The sequence below is a fragment of the Arvicanthis niloticus genome, chromosome 24 (genome assembly GCF_011762505.2).
Source record: "Arvicanthis niloticus isolate mArvNil1 chromosome 24, mArvNil1.pat.X, whole genome shotgun sequence".
Taxonomy (NCBI): Eukaryota; Metazoa; Chordata; class Mammalia; order Rodentia; family Muridae; genus Arvicanthis; species Arvicanthis niloticus.
The window spans coordinates 13,682,715-13,699,684 of NC_133432.1; the positions used below are offsets into that span (position 1 = coordinate 13,682,715).

Consider the following 16,970-nt stretch of genomic DNA (forward strand, 5'->3'; position numbering starts at 1 on the left):
AAAGGACTCTTACTGACAACTCTTCTTTAAGGGACTCCTCCTCAGACTGGAAAGCAGATAGAGGATTTCCTGATACATTCTGTATGGGACATCCCACAGCCAGTTTGCACAACAGCAATGAGCAAGCAAAGGATTTGCTCTCTGGCCATCACTTCTTGGCTAGTTCATGGGGGAGACCTAAGTGGCTGATGAAAGATGTAGGATAGCCAGTATCATAGACAGGTCTAAATAAGCCTGATACTGCTCAAGCCTGGCTTACAGTCCGGGGGTAACCAGAACTCTGAGTAGGGTTGTAGCAGCTTTTTTTCCAATTTGATCAGTGGAACAACTGCCCCCCAACACGGCCTCCTTCCTTGCTGTCTTGTGTTTTACAGGTGGCCAAGTACACTTGATATCTCCATGTCAGGACTCCAGCACTTCATGAAGCTGCTAAACACATCCAGCTAGAAGGATAAGGTGCAGGGAGGGAAAACTCAGAAAAGCTGGGACCTGGGGCTGGCAAACTTAGAAGAGATGCTTTTACAAAGGTCCATAGGACATCTACTCTTCTCAGGTACAGAGAAGCCCAGGGCTGACAAAACTGATAAAAAAAAAAATGTTATCACCAAAATGCAAAGTATCTGAGGGGACATCAGTTCTGCACGGGCTCCATGCCTTGGCTTAGAATACTGTCTACCTAGTAAACCAGTGTGGGAGGGGGAAGGGGACTTTAAAGTGTAAATGAAAACTCAGAATTTCTCTTGCTAACTGCTCCAGAAAAGCTATTCCCAGCTTGACACATACTAAGAGGACTACCTGGCTACAGGAGTGCAGGCCCCTTCCTAATAGCAGCCTCCCTCAGAAAGAACAGTACCTCAAAATGTGTTCGTAAGCCCAGGGATAAGCTGGGTGTTGGGACTCACACTGTACTACCACAACTTGGGAGGCAGAGGCAGGAAAACTGCTTCAAGCTAGAGGCCACCCCAAATACAAGCTGCAATAATAAACAGTGTAGGGTTGTTTGAGGAGTCAAAACAAAAGGAACGGCTCAAGAGATAGTTGTGTCCGGTCAAAGGGACTGGACCACAGGATATAATGAAATTGGAAAAAGAGGTTTAAGAGTAACCTCAACCCAGATGGACCATCTTGTATTGAATACTAAGATGGCCTGATGCCATGGTAACGGTAAACTGGTTGACAGGATTAATTAGGCAGACCTAAACTGAACCGTGAGTTGAGGCATGAACTAGACGGCCAAGAATTTGAGAGCCATTTACACAGGAGGAGCTACCTGAGGCAAACATTCCAAGCCAAAACCTCAGGAATTGTCCCTGGGTTCATCCAATTGAAAAACTTGTGAGACTCATTAACACTTAGAGGGTGGGCACGCCTAAAGCCCTACAGCACAACCAAAAACCCCAAACGCTGAACTCTTATCTCTGCTAAATAAAACTACGGAACAACGGGCACAATACCACTCAAGTGCAGCCCTTGAGCCTACTTCCTCACTGACGCCCAGGGTTGGGGGTTGGGGAGGGGATGTTCCGATGTTTTCGCTGGAACATCTTTATTCCACCAAGGAAACGCAAGCGGCATTATAAAAAGCATCTTACTCACACTAGCAGTTGCAAAGCCCACATGATAAGGTGACCCATCCCAGTCCTAATTCCTTGGACCTGTCTACCTGGCCTGTCTTATTGCAAACGCTGTTTTACACGCTGTGCCTGGTTTAAAAGCAGCAGCACCTCAACTTTCTTCCCGGGTGTCCTAAACACGAACCTTGAAGTAAAAATCTCCACGGTAAACACACCTAGAGCTTTTTGTTTTACACGCAGAATTCTACTCCGCTCTCTCTCAACGCTCCGAGAGAGGTGCTCGTACTCCTGGTCGCGGAGGCCAAGGGCGATCGCTGGGTTCCGGATGGCCCGCGCCGGCCGCGGCTCGCACCCCTTCCTGTCTCGGCTACCCACGGCGGGCGAGCGCGCGGCGCCCAGACAAAAGCTCGGGCCGTCGGCCCACGGGCCGCCCTCCAGCCCCGATGCAACTTTGCCCGCGGGAGGCGATGAGGCGCCGGCGCCGCGGGGCCCGCTGCGCTCCGCAAGCGCGTGGGCCGCGGGCTACCGAGCCGAGGAGGGCGCGGTGCGCCCCGCAACTCACCCGCGGGGCCCGGGCCCGCGCCACCCGACGGCCAGGCCCGCAGGCCCACATTGTCCGCGGCGCCGCGTCCCGCCGCACACGCCCCCTGCCCGCGCCCGCCCCGGGCCCGCCGGCCCCGGCCGCCAAACTTTCTCCTCAGCGCGGCGTCGCGGCCGCCTCAGCCGCCTCAGCGCGTCAGGCAGGAGCTCGCCGGGTCGAGCCGCGGGTCCCTCCCTCAGCCCCACCCCGGGCCGCCGACCTGGTCGGGCTCCGATTCATAGTCGTCGTCCTCGGCGCTCACGGACATGGCCATGGCTCATGGTGGGCCCAGCCTCGCGCGCGCTGACATGGCTGGAGCGCCGCCGCCGCCCGCAGGGAGCAGGCTCGGCTCACCCTGGCTAGCGCTCGGGCTCCCGCGCGGCGAGGAGGGAGCCGCCGCCACCGCGCGCCTCGCACGCCCGCGCGGGAGGGGGCGGGGCGGGGCCGGTGTTCATGCATATGCATGAGGCGAGCCAGGAAGGGGCTGGCCCCCCGGGCGGGCGGGCCAATGACGCGGCCGCGGTGCTCGGCCCGCACACAAAGGGAGCCCGGCCTGTGGTGACACGGGGGCGGACCCGTGGAGGGCGGCCGTGGGGCGCGTAGCGCGGGGACTGGGGCTGCGTGGGGGCGTGCCCCGCGCCCCGCCCGAACGGGTCCGCGCGCTGCGGGACACACATAGGTGGCTTGCACGGCGCCGCCGCTGCTGCGGCTGCCACAGGAAATGCACACCCGTCTTGGGGTGGGGTCTTTTGTGTGGTCCCTGGGGGAGTCTCCGGAGTCCCGGTGCAATAGCCATGGGGGGCCACCCTACGTGCAACGCCAGGCAGGGGTTCCCAGGTCTCCTGCAGCAGGATCTGCGTGCGCTGGAGATCGGATCGGGATCTGATGCCCGCGAGTCCAGAGGCCCCCCAGCCCAGAGCCAGCAGGCCTGTCGGCCTCAGTAAGAATTGGGGCCTCGGTCCTCTCCGCTCTTCTGTTTGCCTTTCCAGGTTGAAATTCAGCGTCCAATCTGAGGTGGTGCAGGCTCCAGCTGCTAGGAGCTGTCAGAGAGAATCCCCCAGACTTGGCCCTGAGGTGGACGTCCTACCCTCTTGGAGAGAACCACTACTCTCTAGTGCCCAGGAGCTGACTTCAGAGAGGCTGCAGGTGCTGCAGTCCAGAGCACAATAATCCTAGGAGATTGGGCAGGAAAGGTGTAGGTCGGTTTCTGGATTCTTCAACAGTGAAGAATTCTTGCCATTAAACTCCGGAAAACAGCGCAACACTGCAGAACGCCGTTGCTAGAAATCCAGACTGACCTTCATCCCCCAACAAAAAGTCTGCTGGCATTTGTGTCAACAACCCTTCCCCTGAAAGATCAGCTAAATGACTTTTGGCCCAGATGACCAAAGTTATTACAAGCACCAAAATTACTGAAACATGAACTACCACGGAGGATAACTTAACCAGACAACTGATGAACACATCACACATTTATCTGAGGTGACATGCATACCAGTACCTGCTGTCGCTCCATCTATAAAATGGGAACGATTTACTGAAAGACTCTCTGGAGAAGAAGTTCCAATAGTTGCAGAGTCAGATGACCAATTTGTCGTGGGTATCCAACTGTTACTCTCATCTAGACCATTGGCCAGGTCATCCACAGCGGGAACGGGCCACTGGCAGATTGGTTATAGCCTGGGCTTTCCATGAAGGGAGGGGACCTTATAAATTAAAGCTCAGGAGGTTCCCAGCAGAGCCAGCAAGAGTACATAAGCAGGGATGTTTTACCGAGTGGAAATTTATACACCCCACCGACGCTATGGAAAAACTCCCAGCTGACTTGCTCTTTTCTGAACACCTCTGTGCTGAGTTTCCTCTTCCATTTCGTTTTTTTTTTTTTTTTTTAACAGTCCATTCAAGGTTACGGGGGGTGGTGGGGGGGGAACAAGGCAAAACATGACTATACAGACTTCTCTCTACCCACAAAGCTGCCCATGTATAAGCCCTTAGGAAATGTTCTACCCAGGAAGAAGCCGGGTAAAGAAATTAGGAAGAGGAAGCCAGGTGGAGAAGGATGCTAACTCGGGGACTATAGTGTATCTCATGGGTAAAATGTGCCTGTCTAGGGTATATCTGCCCAACAGAAAAGAGAAAGAGGAGGAGGGAGAGGAAAACAAACACTTTTCTTTCTTTGTCATTGGTTATACCTGCAAGGACAGAGACACCCAAGCAGCATAATACATCAAAAGTAGTCTACAAGTGGGATATTTTTCACCCTCACAGGTCTCCCCTGTTAAGAAGCAGAAGCACAAGTCTATTGAATAGAACTATCTTCAGGCTGATCTCCTTGGAGGGCTCGCAAAAAGATCACTTTTGTATTTAAATAAGTAAAATGACACAGCTCTCTTATCATGGCTCAGCCAGGAGAAAGGGACAGTGCTGCCACCAGAGCTGCAGGGAACACAAAAATCATTCCTTTCATCAGCAGCTCAGAGCTGGGCGGGCCTTGGCAGGTGGGTAAATGATAGTGAGTCTCTTATCTAAGGGAGGAAGCCCCCACACCAGGGATGCACTCAGCATGCCCAAGATCGTGATCTCATTCAAGATCATAGAATACGTACAGTTTGCCTTCCTGCCAGATGTGCACCACTGCACAGATGAAGAAATGGAGGTAAGATTGTGCTAGGAGACGAAAGGATTCCATTCCGATTTGCCACCTGTTCAGTTTTGGAGGCACACACCTCTAATACTCAGAGAAAGGAGGGTCACTTGTCAATTCAAGGTCAGCTTGATCTTTTCTTTTTTGTTTTTCTTTCTTTTTTTTTTTTTTCTTTTTTTGGTTTTTCAAGACAGGGTTTCTCTGTGTAGCCCTGGCTGTCCTGGAACTCACTCTATAGACCAGGCTGGCCTCGAACTCAGAAATCCGCCTGCCTCTGCCTCCCAAGTGCTGGGATTAAAGGCATGCGCCACCACCGCCTGGCCAGCTTGGTCTTGAGTATCAAGTTCTAGGCCTGGATATTGATATATCAATATATCCAACAGATATATTGGCCAAAGCAAAGAGGAAATGAAACACACACACTTTCTCTCTCTCTCTCTCTCTCTCTCTCTCTAGATTTTTGTTTTGTTTTGAGATGGGAGTCTTTTTTTATATGTGGCCTTGGCTGGTGTAGGGCTTGCTTTGTAGCCAAGGTGGGTTTCAAACGATCCTGCTGCCTCAGCCTCTCACGTTCGAGAATGCCAAGTGTCTGCCACAACAACTTAATCATGCTAGATTTTATAAATTGTGAGTCCTCAGTTTAAATGCAAAACTAAGGAGGGAGGTGTAGTCAGGAGGGAGGTGTAGTCAGTACGCTGCTGGTAAGCCAAACAATTCCTGTGTTGGGTTTTCTTCTAAACATAATAAGGTGCCTGCCAACCACAGTCCAAAGCCCTCTTAGGGATCCCCTCCTGGTACTTTCGAGGGGCTTCTTCTATCTCTCTTAACCAAATTTCCTTTAGCTAACTGGTGTAATTACCCAACATCTGGTTTGTGTTGATAGGGTTCCAGACCATATACAAACAGAAACTATGGCGTCCCTTACCCAGAGAACTGTCACCTGAGACTGTACTGTTTGCAATGGGCTGTGGCTGATCTTTTCTTGGCCCGGCTTCATCGTGAATGTCCCTGAAGAATTGAACCTTCTCCTTGCTCCGTGTAGCCAGAACTTCCTTATGTTCTTAGAAAGTTTTCAAGGCTGATGCCACCCATGCTGTCCAGGCAGATGGTGCTTGCCCTGAGCCAAGGGGGTCTAGAACTTTCACCATGTGACAACAAAAAAACCACATGGGTGCCAAGTTCTCCCAAGTCACAGGCAGCTCCCACTCTCTTTCTTGTTCTTTGGGTACTAAATATTCCTTCTGTACTTATCGGGTTCTAAGACCTCAGGAATGTTCCCTGGTTCTGCCCAGACTTGGCTTTATCCCAGGGTGGGGAAAAGGTATCGTACTAAAATGAAAAGAAACAGAATAAGTTGAAAGGGGGAGACTGCTTTATGTATGAACGGAAATATATCCACAACCTAGAATACAATGCAGAGGCAGGACCTGCATATCTAAGATTTACTACCTTTCTTTATAAAGCAATCGACAAAAGGTGTGTGCAAAATGCATCATTTAAATTGAGCCTAGCAGTATGTGCCTAGAATCCCAGCTACTTGGGAGACAAATTCCAGATCCAGCCTTGGCTACCGTCCTAGGGAAACCTGAACAAATTAGCAAAAGCTTGTGTCAAAAATCAAAAGTATACACTCACTGGACATGGTGGATCATACCTTTCATTTTAGTACCACAAGCAGAGGTGGGTGGATTTTTGTGAGTTTTAGGCCAGCCTGATCTACATATGCTTCAAGGCCAGCCATGACTATACACTGAGACTCTGTCTCAAATAAGTACCTATGGTAAAGGAATAAAAGATGGAAGAAGGGTATGAGGACTCATGCCAATAACCCAATAATTTGGGAGGCTGGGGAAGATAGACTGAGAGCATATGAAACCAGTAGAAGCTATACAGTGAGTTCTGGGCCAGCCTTGGGTACACAAGATCCTATCTCAAGAAACAACAGTAACAAAACAAAGGATAATGATGGAAATGATCTCCTTAGGGCTAGCCCAGCCATCACGTAAGTAGACATTTCTGACATCACATAGCTTTTAGTTCACTCTGCTCTTAGGAGGACTCCTGTTCATTTCAGTGTCATCATGTGACTTGATTTGCACACAACAGATAGCTAAGCATGTCAAACAGTGTGAAGGAGCTATACCCTGGCCCCTACAGTCAAATCTTTCCATCCACGCCCAGAGTTATAAACCAAAGTCTCATCCCCTTTTATAAAGTCTTAAGGCTCAATGAATTACTCCCAGTAAAATCGACTGATATTCCTTGGTTTGTTTAATAATGAATTAAAGAAATTAACAGCAGAAAATAAGGCCAAGTACCGTCTCTTTTGTTATTGTGATTATTATTTCCCCAAATGGAACCCAGGGTCTCACTCTGCTAGTCAAATAGTCAGCCATTCACTGTACACACAGCCTTGATGCCCATTCCCAACCATCGTCCTCAACCTCCCCACTTCTAGAAATGGGCAGAGGGGCATCAGATTAGGGATGTGTCCACCTCTCACCTGGACTCTGCTTACAGCTAAGGGTGAAGGTCGTGCCCAGTGTAAGGCCCCTTTCTTGGTGGTGCCCATCACGCAAAGGTCACAGGTAAAGCTTAGGGATATTTTCCACAGGTCCAGCACAGGAATAATGTACAGAGTCCTTGGGAGCAACAGCTAGTACCCTTCTGAGCTGGTGAACAGCATCTGTGAGCACACCTGATAGCAGGAATGACAAAGCTCGCCTGCAGCCGGTCATCTGGGTGTGATGTGTAATTTATACTTAGTAGCAATGACGAGTGTATGTTTCCGGTGTTTTTACTGATACTTTATTTACCATTCGTCTCTCTCCAATCTTTGCCTTGCTTAATGGTAATAGCAAAATGTTTTGCTATGTTGCCCAGGCTAGGCTCTAATGATCCTCTTGCCTCGGCTATCCCAGTGCTAGGAGCTAGGATTACAAGCCTGTATGGCCATGCCTGCCTAGAAAAAGATATTTTGGAGAGTCATTCTTAACATGTAAGAGAAATAAAAAAGCACTTGTGAGTCTTGCCACATACCAAGTTAGGAGTCTAGAATTACCTGGTAAAACGGGTTTAGAGAACATCATTTTGACAAACTAAGGGCTGCAGTAATTTCAGTTTTAAAAAAAATTACTATTGCTACTTAAATGGTTTTTATTTACTCCCTCAAGAAACATTCTACAGCATTTAAAAACCATATATATCTGTCGCATGGGTACTCACAATAGACTGCAGCTTCCTGTTAAGTGAAGATTCCTTTCCTAATTGTGTCTCTTCACTTTAACAAAATCAATCTACAAAGATGAACATGAACTGGAAGATTTGACACAATGTACAAGATGCTTTGAAAAAAAAAAAATTTAAGCCAGGTGTCCCATGCCTTTAGCACTCAGGAGGCAGAGACCGACAGAGCCCTCGGTGAATTTGAGGCCAACCTAGTCTACAGTGTAACTTCCAGGACAGGCAGGCTACACAGTTAAACCCTGTCTCAAAAAAGGGGGGTTGGGGGTGGGTTGGGGGAACTGGAACTGATGTAAGAAATGTTTCTCAACATCTATCCCAATTCAAAAATCATTCCTGGAGTGATGGCTCAGTGGTTGACAGCACTCGCTGTTCTTACAGAGGACCTGGGTTCAGCTCCCAGCACCACCATATGGCAGTTCACAGATGCCTGCACAGGGATTAGGCATGGACACTGTACTGGGACATACAGTTAGGTGACACATAAACACACACACACATGAAATAAAATGAATAAATCTTTCTTAAAGTTTCTTTCCTTCCTTTTTGAAACAGGGTTTCATTCTGTAACTCAGGCTGCCCTGGAACTTGATACTTAGTTGCTTGCTCTTTCAAAAACTTTTGCTACCTTCCCCCCCCACGCCCCCCCTGTGTGTGTGTGTGTGTGTGTGTGTGTGTGTGTGTGTGTAGGATGATGATGATGACAATGATGAAGAACCTGCAATGGTGTGCATATGGAGCAAGGAAAAGGACAGATTGTAGGTTGGTTCTTCTACCACATGGAGCTCTGGGATCAAATCCAGGTTGTAGGTTTGAAGGCAGGATTAAAGGTATGCATGGGCCACTATGCCCAGCTTGAAAGCAATCTTACCTATTGAGCCCTCTCTCACCAGCCCTGAAATGGGCTCTTAACCCTCCTGCCTCAGGTTCTTCGGTGCTAGAGTCATTTATTACCAGTGTTGCTGGCCATCCATGAGAGTTGACTGAATCTGAAAGTTCTAGGTTCACTGAGAGATGGGGCCTCAGGAAAACAAACGTAGAGTACGTAGATGCATATCTTTTCCATCAGCCTTGTTTTCCTTCAGTTAGCTAAACTAGTCAAAAGGAACCCCTTCCCTACCACTCCCGAACTCCTCAAAAAAAAAAAAAAAAAAAAAAAATGTGCAAAGCAGAGCTGAGGATAAGCCTAGCCTCCCCCACACCACCATCTTGGTAGGCACACCTTTGAATAGACTCTCTTTGGTCCCCAAGGGTGGATCTGTCAACTCCTCCAATGTCATCTCAAAAGATCCGTCCTTGAAAGGTAATCTCACTGGGACTGCAGGCCATTTGAAACCAACTACCTAGGGCAGGCAGCAGTGGCGCACACCTTTAATCCCAGCATTTGGGAGGCAGAGGCAGGCGGATTTCTGAGTTTGAGGCCAGCCTGGTCTACAGAGTGAGTTCCAGGACAGCCAGGGCTACACAGAGAAACCCTGTCTTGAAAAAACAAAAAACAACCCTTCCCCCCAAAAAAACAAAAAACAACCCCCCCCCAAAAAAACAACCCAACTACCTCTTAAAGAGCTGCAAATCATCATTGTAGGGGGGCAACTACCTCAGATACTCATTATCATAATAGGAGTGGGAAAATACATGGTTCTAACCAGGAGACTTTATAAGTTACCTTTAAAAAAAAAGATATTTATTTATTTATTTATTTATTTATTTATTTATTTAGTGTATGTGAGTACACTGTCTTCAGACATGCCAGAAGAGGGCACCAGATCCCATTACAGGTGGTTGTAAGCCACCACATGGTTGCTGGGAATTGAACCCAGGACCTCCAGAAGAGCAGTCCCTGTTCTTAACCACTGAGCCCTTATTTACCATTCTTGTTCAACATCATTGAAAAGGGCTCTACGGAGCAAGTTTGCATCTCCCTGACCAAAGAAAATCCATGAAGTAAACATCACACCCCAAACAGAAAACAAACAAGGAAAAATACAGAAAAGTGTTCCCCAAGTTCAAATGTCAAGGTCAATAAGCCAAGATCTGCCTGCCTCTGTCTCACAAGTGTGTCCCACCTCCACCCCTCACCTTTTCTTTTTTCTTAAAGAAGGTGTCTTACTATGTAGCCCTGGCTGGCCTCGTACTCAGAAATCTACCTGCCTTTGCCTAAAATTTGAGATTAAAGGTGTGCAACATACCACCACACTGGTCATTAATTAATTAATATATGTATGTATGTATGTATGTATGTATGTATGTATGTATGTATAGAGCCTTTGAGACAGGGTTTTTTCACACTGTAGCTCAGGCTGGCCTGGGATTCATAGCAATCCTCCTGCCCCTGCCTCCCACTTACAAGATTTTAAGTAGGCAAACCACCTAGCACTTTAAAAAGTGGCTGAACCTGTGGACACAGATGTAAGAACAGAAGCAACAATAAATCCAATTTTGCAAACCAGAATCACTGTTTCACATGTGTTTCTTGCAGTAGTTTTGACTTTCTTTTTTTGGTTTTTGAGACAGGGTTTCTCTGTGTAGCTCTGGCTGTCCTGGAACTCACTCTGTAGACCAGGCTGGCCTCGAACTCAGAAATCCGCCTGCCTCTGCCTCCCAAGTGCTGGGATTAAAGGCGTGTGCCACCACCGCCCGGCAGTTTTGACTATTATAAGGCAGATTATGGGGCTGGAGAGATGGCACAGGGGTTAAGAGCACTGACTGCTCTTCCAGAGGTCCTGAGTTCAATTCCCAGCAACCACATGGTGGCTCACAACCATCCGTAATGGAATCCAATGCTCTCTTCTTTTGTGTCTAAAGACAGCTACAGTCTTTATTTATATATTCATATACATAAAACAAATAAATAAATCTTTTTTAAAAATTTAAAAAAGATTATGGTTATAAGGACAGGTCCAAGTGGTGATTGTGAAGATTACAGATTTGCTCTAAGAAGAAAAAGTTGATCATATAAGAGCAAAAAGTAAAGAAAATTGGCTCTAAATTGTATTTCACTTATTGATTTTGCATGTAGGTTGAAGTATGCCAAAGGTGTGGAGATCAGAGGACAACTTGTGTTCTCCTCTGATCATACTGGTCTCATAGAGCAAATCCAAGGTATGGGACTTGGCAGCAACTCCATCCACTGAACCATCTCATTGGCTTGGACAACAAACAGACCAGGGCTTGGCTTCCCAGCTCCATGTTGGCTCATAACTGTCTTTAACTCCCATCCTATGGGGTCTGATGCCTCTCCTGGCCTCCCTGGGTACCCAGGCATGAGCATGGTGCACATGACACATGCAGACAAAAACATTCATACACATAAAAAAAAAAAGAAAGTCCTTTAAAAAAAACCACTGCAATAAAAGAAAGCCAAGCTAAATGTTTTTTGAAAAGATAGTTAAATAAAATGTGATATATATATATATATATATATATATATATATATATATATACACATATACACATACATACATACACACATACACAGTGGAATTTAGCCTACAAAGAACATTTGGACTCATTATCTTTTTTTTTTCCTTTTGTTTTTTTTTTGAGACAGGGTTTCTCTGTGTAGCCCTGGCTATCCTGGAACTTACTCTGTAGACCAGGCTGGCCGCAAACTCAGAAATCTGCCTGCCTCTGCCTCCCAGTGCTGGGATTAAAGGCATGGGCCACCACAGCCCCGCTGGACTCATTATCTTTAAAGAAGTAAGCTAGTGGTGGCATAGATCTGTAATCCCAGCTCTTGGAAATGAGGCAGCGGGACTGCCAAGAGCCTGGGGCCAGTTTTAGACTAGCTCAGACCAACCAAGCAACCAACAAACTAACCATCCTGTTTCTTCTTTTTTGAGACAGGGTCTCACTTAGTAGCTCTAAGTGCTCCCAGGCTCCCCACTTACTACCTGGACTTGTTGACCAAGATTAGATGGAAATTGGACTTCACACTTCTGTTTCCCAAGCCTTACCACCTACTTTCTTTATGTGCAACTAAGGTTCCCCTCACCTACCAGAAACACAAAGGGAAATTAACTGGAAGGGAGAAGATGCTTGAGGGGCCTGAGGGGTGTAGGGGGTGCGGCTCTGTAGTGAATGTATGTTTAGCATGCTGGATGCTCTAGGTTATTCCCAGCACCAGTAGCTAAATAAATTTCACCCGATCTTGATCTTGCCCCGTGTTTTTCCCCCTAGATTTCCTAAACTGGAAGGATGAGTTATCAAAGGGGATTATGTAGCCAAACATTCTGAACAATGACTTAATTAGAAAGAAGAAGGGGCTGGAGAGATGGCTCAGCAGTTAACACTGACTGCTCTTCCAAAGGTCCAGAGTTCTATTCTCAACAACCACGTGGTGGCTCACAACCATCGGTAATGGGATCTGATGCCCTCTTCTCGTGTGTCTGAAGAAAGCAACAGTGTACTCATATACATAAAATAAATAAATCTTTTTTAGGAAAAAAGAAAAAGGTAGAAAGGAAAGAGAAGGAAGAAGAGGAGGGAGGGAAAAGGAAAAGTCACTTTGAATATATGGTGGCACCTGATGGCCGAAGTCTAAAAAATTGGTCATGGTTCTGGAAATAGAACGGCAGCAACAGACAAAGGATCACTTACTGCCCGACAGACTTCCAAACGGCCTCACCAAAGTCTCCAGCCCTTGGTATCTCTATTGCTTCCCAAGAACATGTCTGAGGCGTTAACACAGCCGCTCAGGTGAACAGGCTCAAGCGAAAGCCTTGGCTACAGACTTAATTGCAGGTTATTGTAGCCAAGCACTGTCTTACGGCTCCAATAACGTGTTTCTAAAGGACACAAATGAATGCTGACAAATGGCAGTGTGGCACGATCTCCCCAGGCTGAAGGGGGCTGCCTCAGTCTGAGGGAGTGTTGGGGCCTGGTCTTTTGGCAGCTCGTCTTGACTGTGACAGGAAAGCAAGAGATAGAAGTCAGTTAAGTCACCATAGAACTCTGAAGCATTTGGTGAGGTCAGAGGGATGAAACTAAGTGGCTGAAACTATCTTTAGAGACTTCTAGAAATTTTGCTATTGGGTTCATTCATTTAACAATTATGTGGGTTGGGGAGAGGGGGGGAACCAACAATTTTCCCAGCCTCTTGGTGTCTGGGGAAAACTTGGATTCGACAGTTAACAAGATGGTTGAATCAGGCACAGTGACATAATCCTTTAACAACAACACTTGGGAGTTCAAGGAGAGCCTAGTCTACATAGTGAGTTTCTAAGACAGCCAGGATTATGGAGTGAGTGAGATCTTGTCTTGACCTAAAATAACATATCCAGGAACATTGGGTCTTCAATCCCAGAACTCAGGAAGCCAAGACAGGAAGATCTCTGTGAGTTTGAGGCCAACCTGGTCTATATACTGACTTCTAGGACAGTCAAGGCCAGGTAGAGAGAACCTATCTCTGAAAACCAAAAATCAAATCAAATAGATGATAGGAAAATTAGTAAGACAATCTCTAGTGTCAAAAGCCTAGTGTAGGCAGAGGCCAGAGGACTCCTGTAAGTCTGAGTCCAGACTGGCTACACCGACTGTTCAGCCTAAGCTACTGAGTAAGACCTGGTCTTAACACAAAACCAGCTAGCCCTTAGGGCAGGTATAATCATAAGTCAACAAAAATGTGGATCATAATGTCAAAGCCCTGGGGGAAAAGAAATACAATCAGTCTGTCCATCATGACCTTAGTAGGAGAGTAACATGAATTACCAGATGTGAATGGGGAAAGGCTGTGTAGATAGTGTGGCCTTCAGTGGCTACAACCAGTCCACAGTGACGATCCTCCAGGGAGACAGCTGGAGAGCTGGGGAAATGAATGTCCCTAGTGTGGTCTTCCACCATCTTCCCATTTCCTGGGGGGGGGGGGGGGTTCCAACTCACTGAGCCTAATAACAAACCCAAAGGGGGCTGGAGTGATGGCTCAGAGCACTGACTGTTCTTCTAGAGGTCCTGAGTTCAATTCCCAGCAACCACATGGTGGCTCACAACCATCTGTAATGGGATCTGATGCTCTCTTCTGTCTGTCTGAAGGTAGAGACAATCAAAGTACTCACATACATGAAACAAACAAACAAACAAGGAAAGAGGAAGCCCTGGTGATGCCAGAAAGGCTGCAGTAAGGCCTGGAGGTATGACTGGGGGCCGTGGGGCCCTGGATGCTCTCGGATAAAGCCAGAGCTAGGTCTGGCGGACTGTGGAGGTTTGTCCATGGCCAATAACGAAGGCAGAGGCAGGCAAAGAAAACGGAAAGCCCAGAGGGACGTGGCTCTGCAGAAGCGGAATGAAGATGGAGCCACCAGGAGCTTCTAAGGCTCAGCTAGCTGCAGGCAGAGCCTTGGGCCTCCAGAAATAACAACAAGGTGCCTCACTGAATCGTCCGTGTTCTGTGGCCCTGATGAGCTAACAAGGGAGCGGAGTGGAGAAAATCGCATAAGACGGATGGGAGCCTAGGGGGACTGAGCCTGGAAGCCAAGGAGTGAACCAAGGATGCTGTGGCCCCATCTCCAGGGAGAAGCAAGTCCTTCTGCCTTGGTAGATGGAATCCCTGGGACACGCCCCAAACAGGAAGCAACTCCTCCCTTGGGAATACACCTACAGTCTTGTTTCTTCATTGACATGGCTACTACTCTCTGCCAAGTTAGAGTCTTATGCATGCCTAACTAGGAGCTCCCTGGTGCCCCAGCTTTTAAGCTAGTCCCAGCCTTTAAGATTGACTGAGGAGGAAAAGAGAGGAATTAAGTTCACCCAGGCCTGGGTTTCTATCTGTGATGACGAAACACCCCAGAGTCGGATGGTGCTCGTGGCTGCACAACACGAGTGTAAGTACGAACAACTGTAAGTCTGGAAATGGTTAGGGTGAAGTGAAACAGAAGCAGGAGGGTCACATGTCTGAAGTCAGCCGGAGGTACCACAGGAAGAATATGCCTCAGAATATCGAAGGCTGGCGAACTAAGAACTACAGCACTGATCGAGACCACCTGCTGAGCATGCACAAAGCGCTGGGGTCATTCCCTGGTGCAGGTGTGGGGGCTCGCTCTCTCTCCTCTGTGTGTGTGAGTGAGTGTGTGTTTATTTGTGTGTAGGTGAAAGCCAGAACACAACCTCACTTGTGTCACTTGTGTTCTGGCTTCCACATTACTTTTGTTTACTTGGTTGGCTGGTTTTGAGATGGGGTCTCTCACTGAGCTTGAAGCTCACTAATCCAGCTAGACTAGCTAGGCCACAAGCCCCAGAAATCCTCCTGTCTCCACCTGTTTCCCCCTATTTAACGTATACACAGAGGTGGTCTCCCCCCCAACCCCCCCCCGTGCTCTCGAACCATCTACCCACACCCAGGATGTTAACTTTAGTGCAATAAATCTTATCACAATAAAGCCCATCCCTCCAAAAATGATTCTCTCAGACTCTCAGCATCGGATTTAAATTCTTTTCTGTGACCACCAACATTCACAAGCTCCCAAAGGCCTTGCCTGACTCACTTGTATTGGTGTCACCTCCTGGGCCCAACACTCTGATCTTTGACCTGTAAGCCTTAACTTCCAGGCCCCTCCCATCATCCCCTAGTTAAAACCAGTCCCTCACAGCAGCCTTAACCACAGGACATGCCATTCCTCCTGCACAGAACTGGCACAGCTGGCTAAGCCTATATCCTATTATAACCTACGAGTTCTATGAAGACAAAGGATAAACCAGGCACCCACCCATCCACTGTGGGACAAACAAATAGGAGGAAGAAAAATTGACAAAGAACCACCATACTTAGAGGGGAGAAAGAGGCTAGGTCCTTTCCAGCCTCTGGTCACATCTTCCCTGATCTAACATTTAATCAACCAATTAATTAGTTAGTCCATTCATCAATACATTGACAACCTTGTTTAGATGCATTCCTGCCTAAAGACCTGTTAGTTAACATACTAACATACAGTTGGGGAGACTACAAGTAAGTTGGTAAAGGACAGATTCCACAAACACTAGTGTCAGACTAGCCAGGACTGCATAGGCAAACCTTGTCTCACAAAGGGGTATGGTATTGCCAGAGATGGCTCAGCAGCAGTTAAGAGCACTTGCCGCTCTTACAGAGGGTCCAGGTTCAATTTCCAGCAAATACGTGGTGGCGCACATCAGTAACTCTAGTCTCAGGGGATAAACACCCTCTTCTGACCACGGCAGACACTGCACATACACGGGTGTATAGATATCCATGCAGGCAAAACACTCTACACATCAAATAGAGGTGAAAAACAAGAAATAAGAGGTCAAGGATAGCCTTTCATCCCAGCACTTGGGAGGCAGAGGCAGGCGGATTTCTGAGTTCGAGGCCAGCCTGGTCTACAGAGTGAGTTCCAGGACAGCCAGGGCTATACAGAGAAACCTTGTCTCGAAAAACAAAAAACAAAAAAGACGTCAAGGATAGCCTGGGCTACATGTAAAGATGCCTAAGTTGCCCATCCTTTGTAGAACTTGATAAAGAAAGATATTATGTCGAGTTGGGGCAGAGAGGCTCAAGAGGGTTCAGAGCATCCTACAATCCTTGTAGGACAGGCTAAACAGTTGTGGACCCCTGTATTAGTCAGGGTCCTCTAGAGTCACAGAACTTATGGGTAGTCTCTACATAATAAGGGAATTTGTTGATAACTTACAGCCATGGTCAGCAGCAGCTGTAAATGGAAGCCCAGAGCCCAAGGATCTACCAGTTGCTCAGTCCCACATGCACACAGGCACAGAAGAAACTTCCTTCTTCCAAGCTTCCTATGTAGGCCTCCAGTGGAAGGTGTGACCCAGATTAAAGGTGTGCCACCACATCTGGGATCTGCATCTGGGATTTGCTTTGTCCCAGATGACCTTAAACTCAGAGATCCCCTTGCTTTAATCTCCTGAGATTCACAGCTGCTATGCCTCAAGACTTTTATGCCAGGATGCAGGTCAGAAA

The 16,970-nt window shown here is 47.7% G+C and overlaps 1 protein-coding gene across 13 annotated transcripts in view; it reads right to left on the reverse strand.

Moving 5' to 3' along the window:
* The window catches only part of Kdm2b (lysine demethylase 2B), a 119,259-nt gene that overhangs the window by 29,062 nt on the left and 73,227 nt on the right, over nt 1–16,970 (reverse strand). For 2 of the 13 annotated variants that reach the window (XM_076922800.1, XM_076922798.1), the window contains exon 1: nt 2,375–2,583. The exons of 10 other annotated variants lie outside the window; for them this stretch is intronic. In XM_076922800.1, coding sequence (XP_076778915.1) covers nt 2,375–2,428 — 54 coding nt within the window. In that variant the 5' untranslated portion in view covers nt 2,429–2,583. Of the gene's footprint in view, nt 1–2,374; nt 2,584–16,970 lie in introns of those variants that run through there. One more of the 13 variants, XM_076922799.1, reaches the window with a different exon arrangement.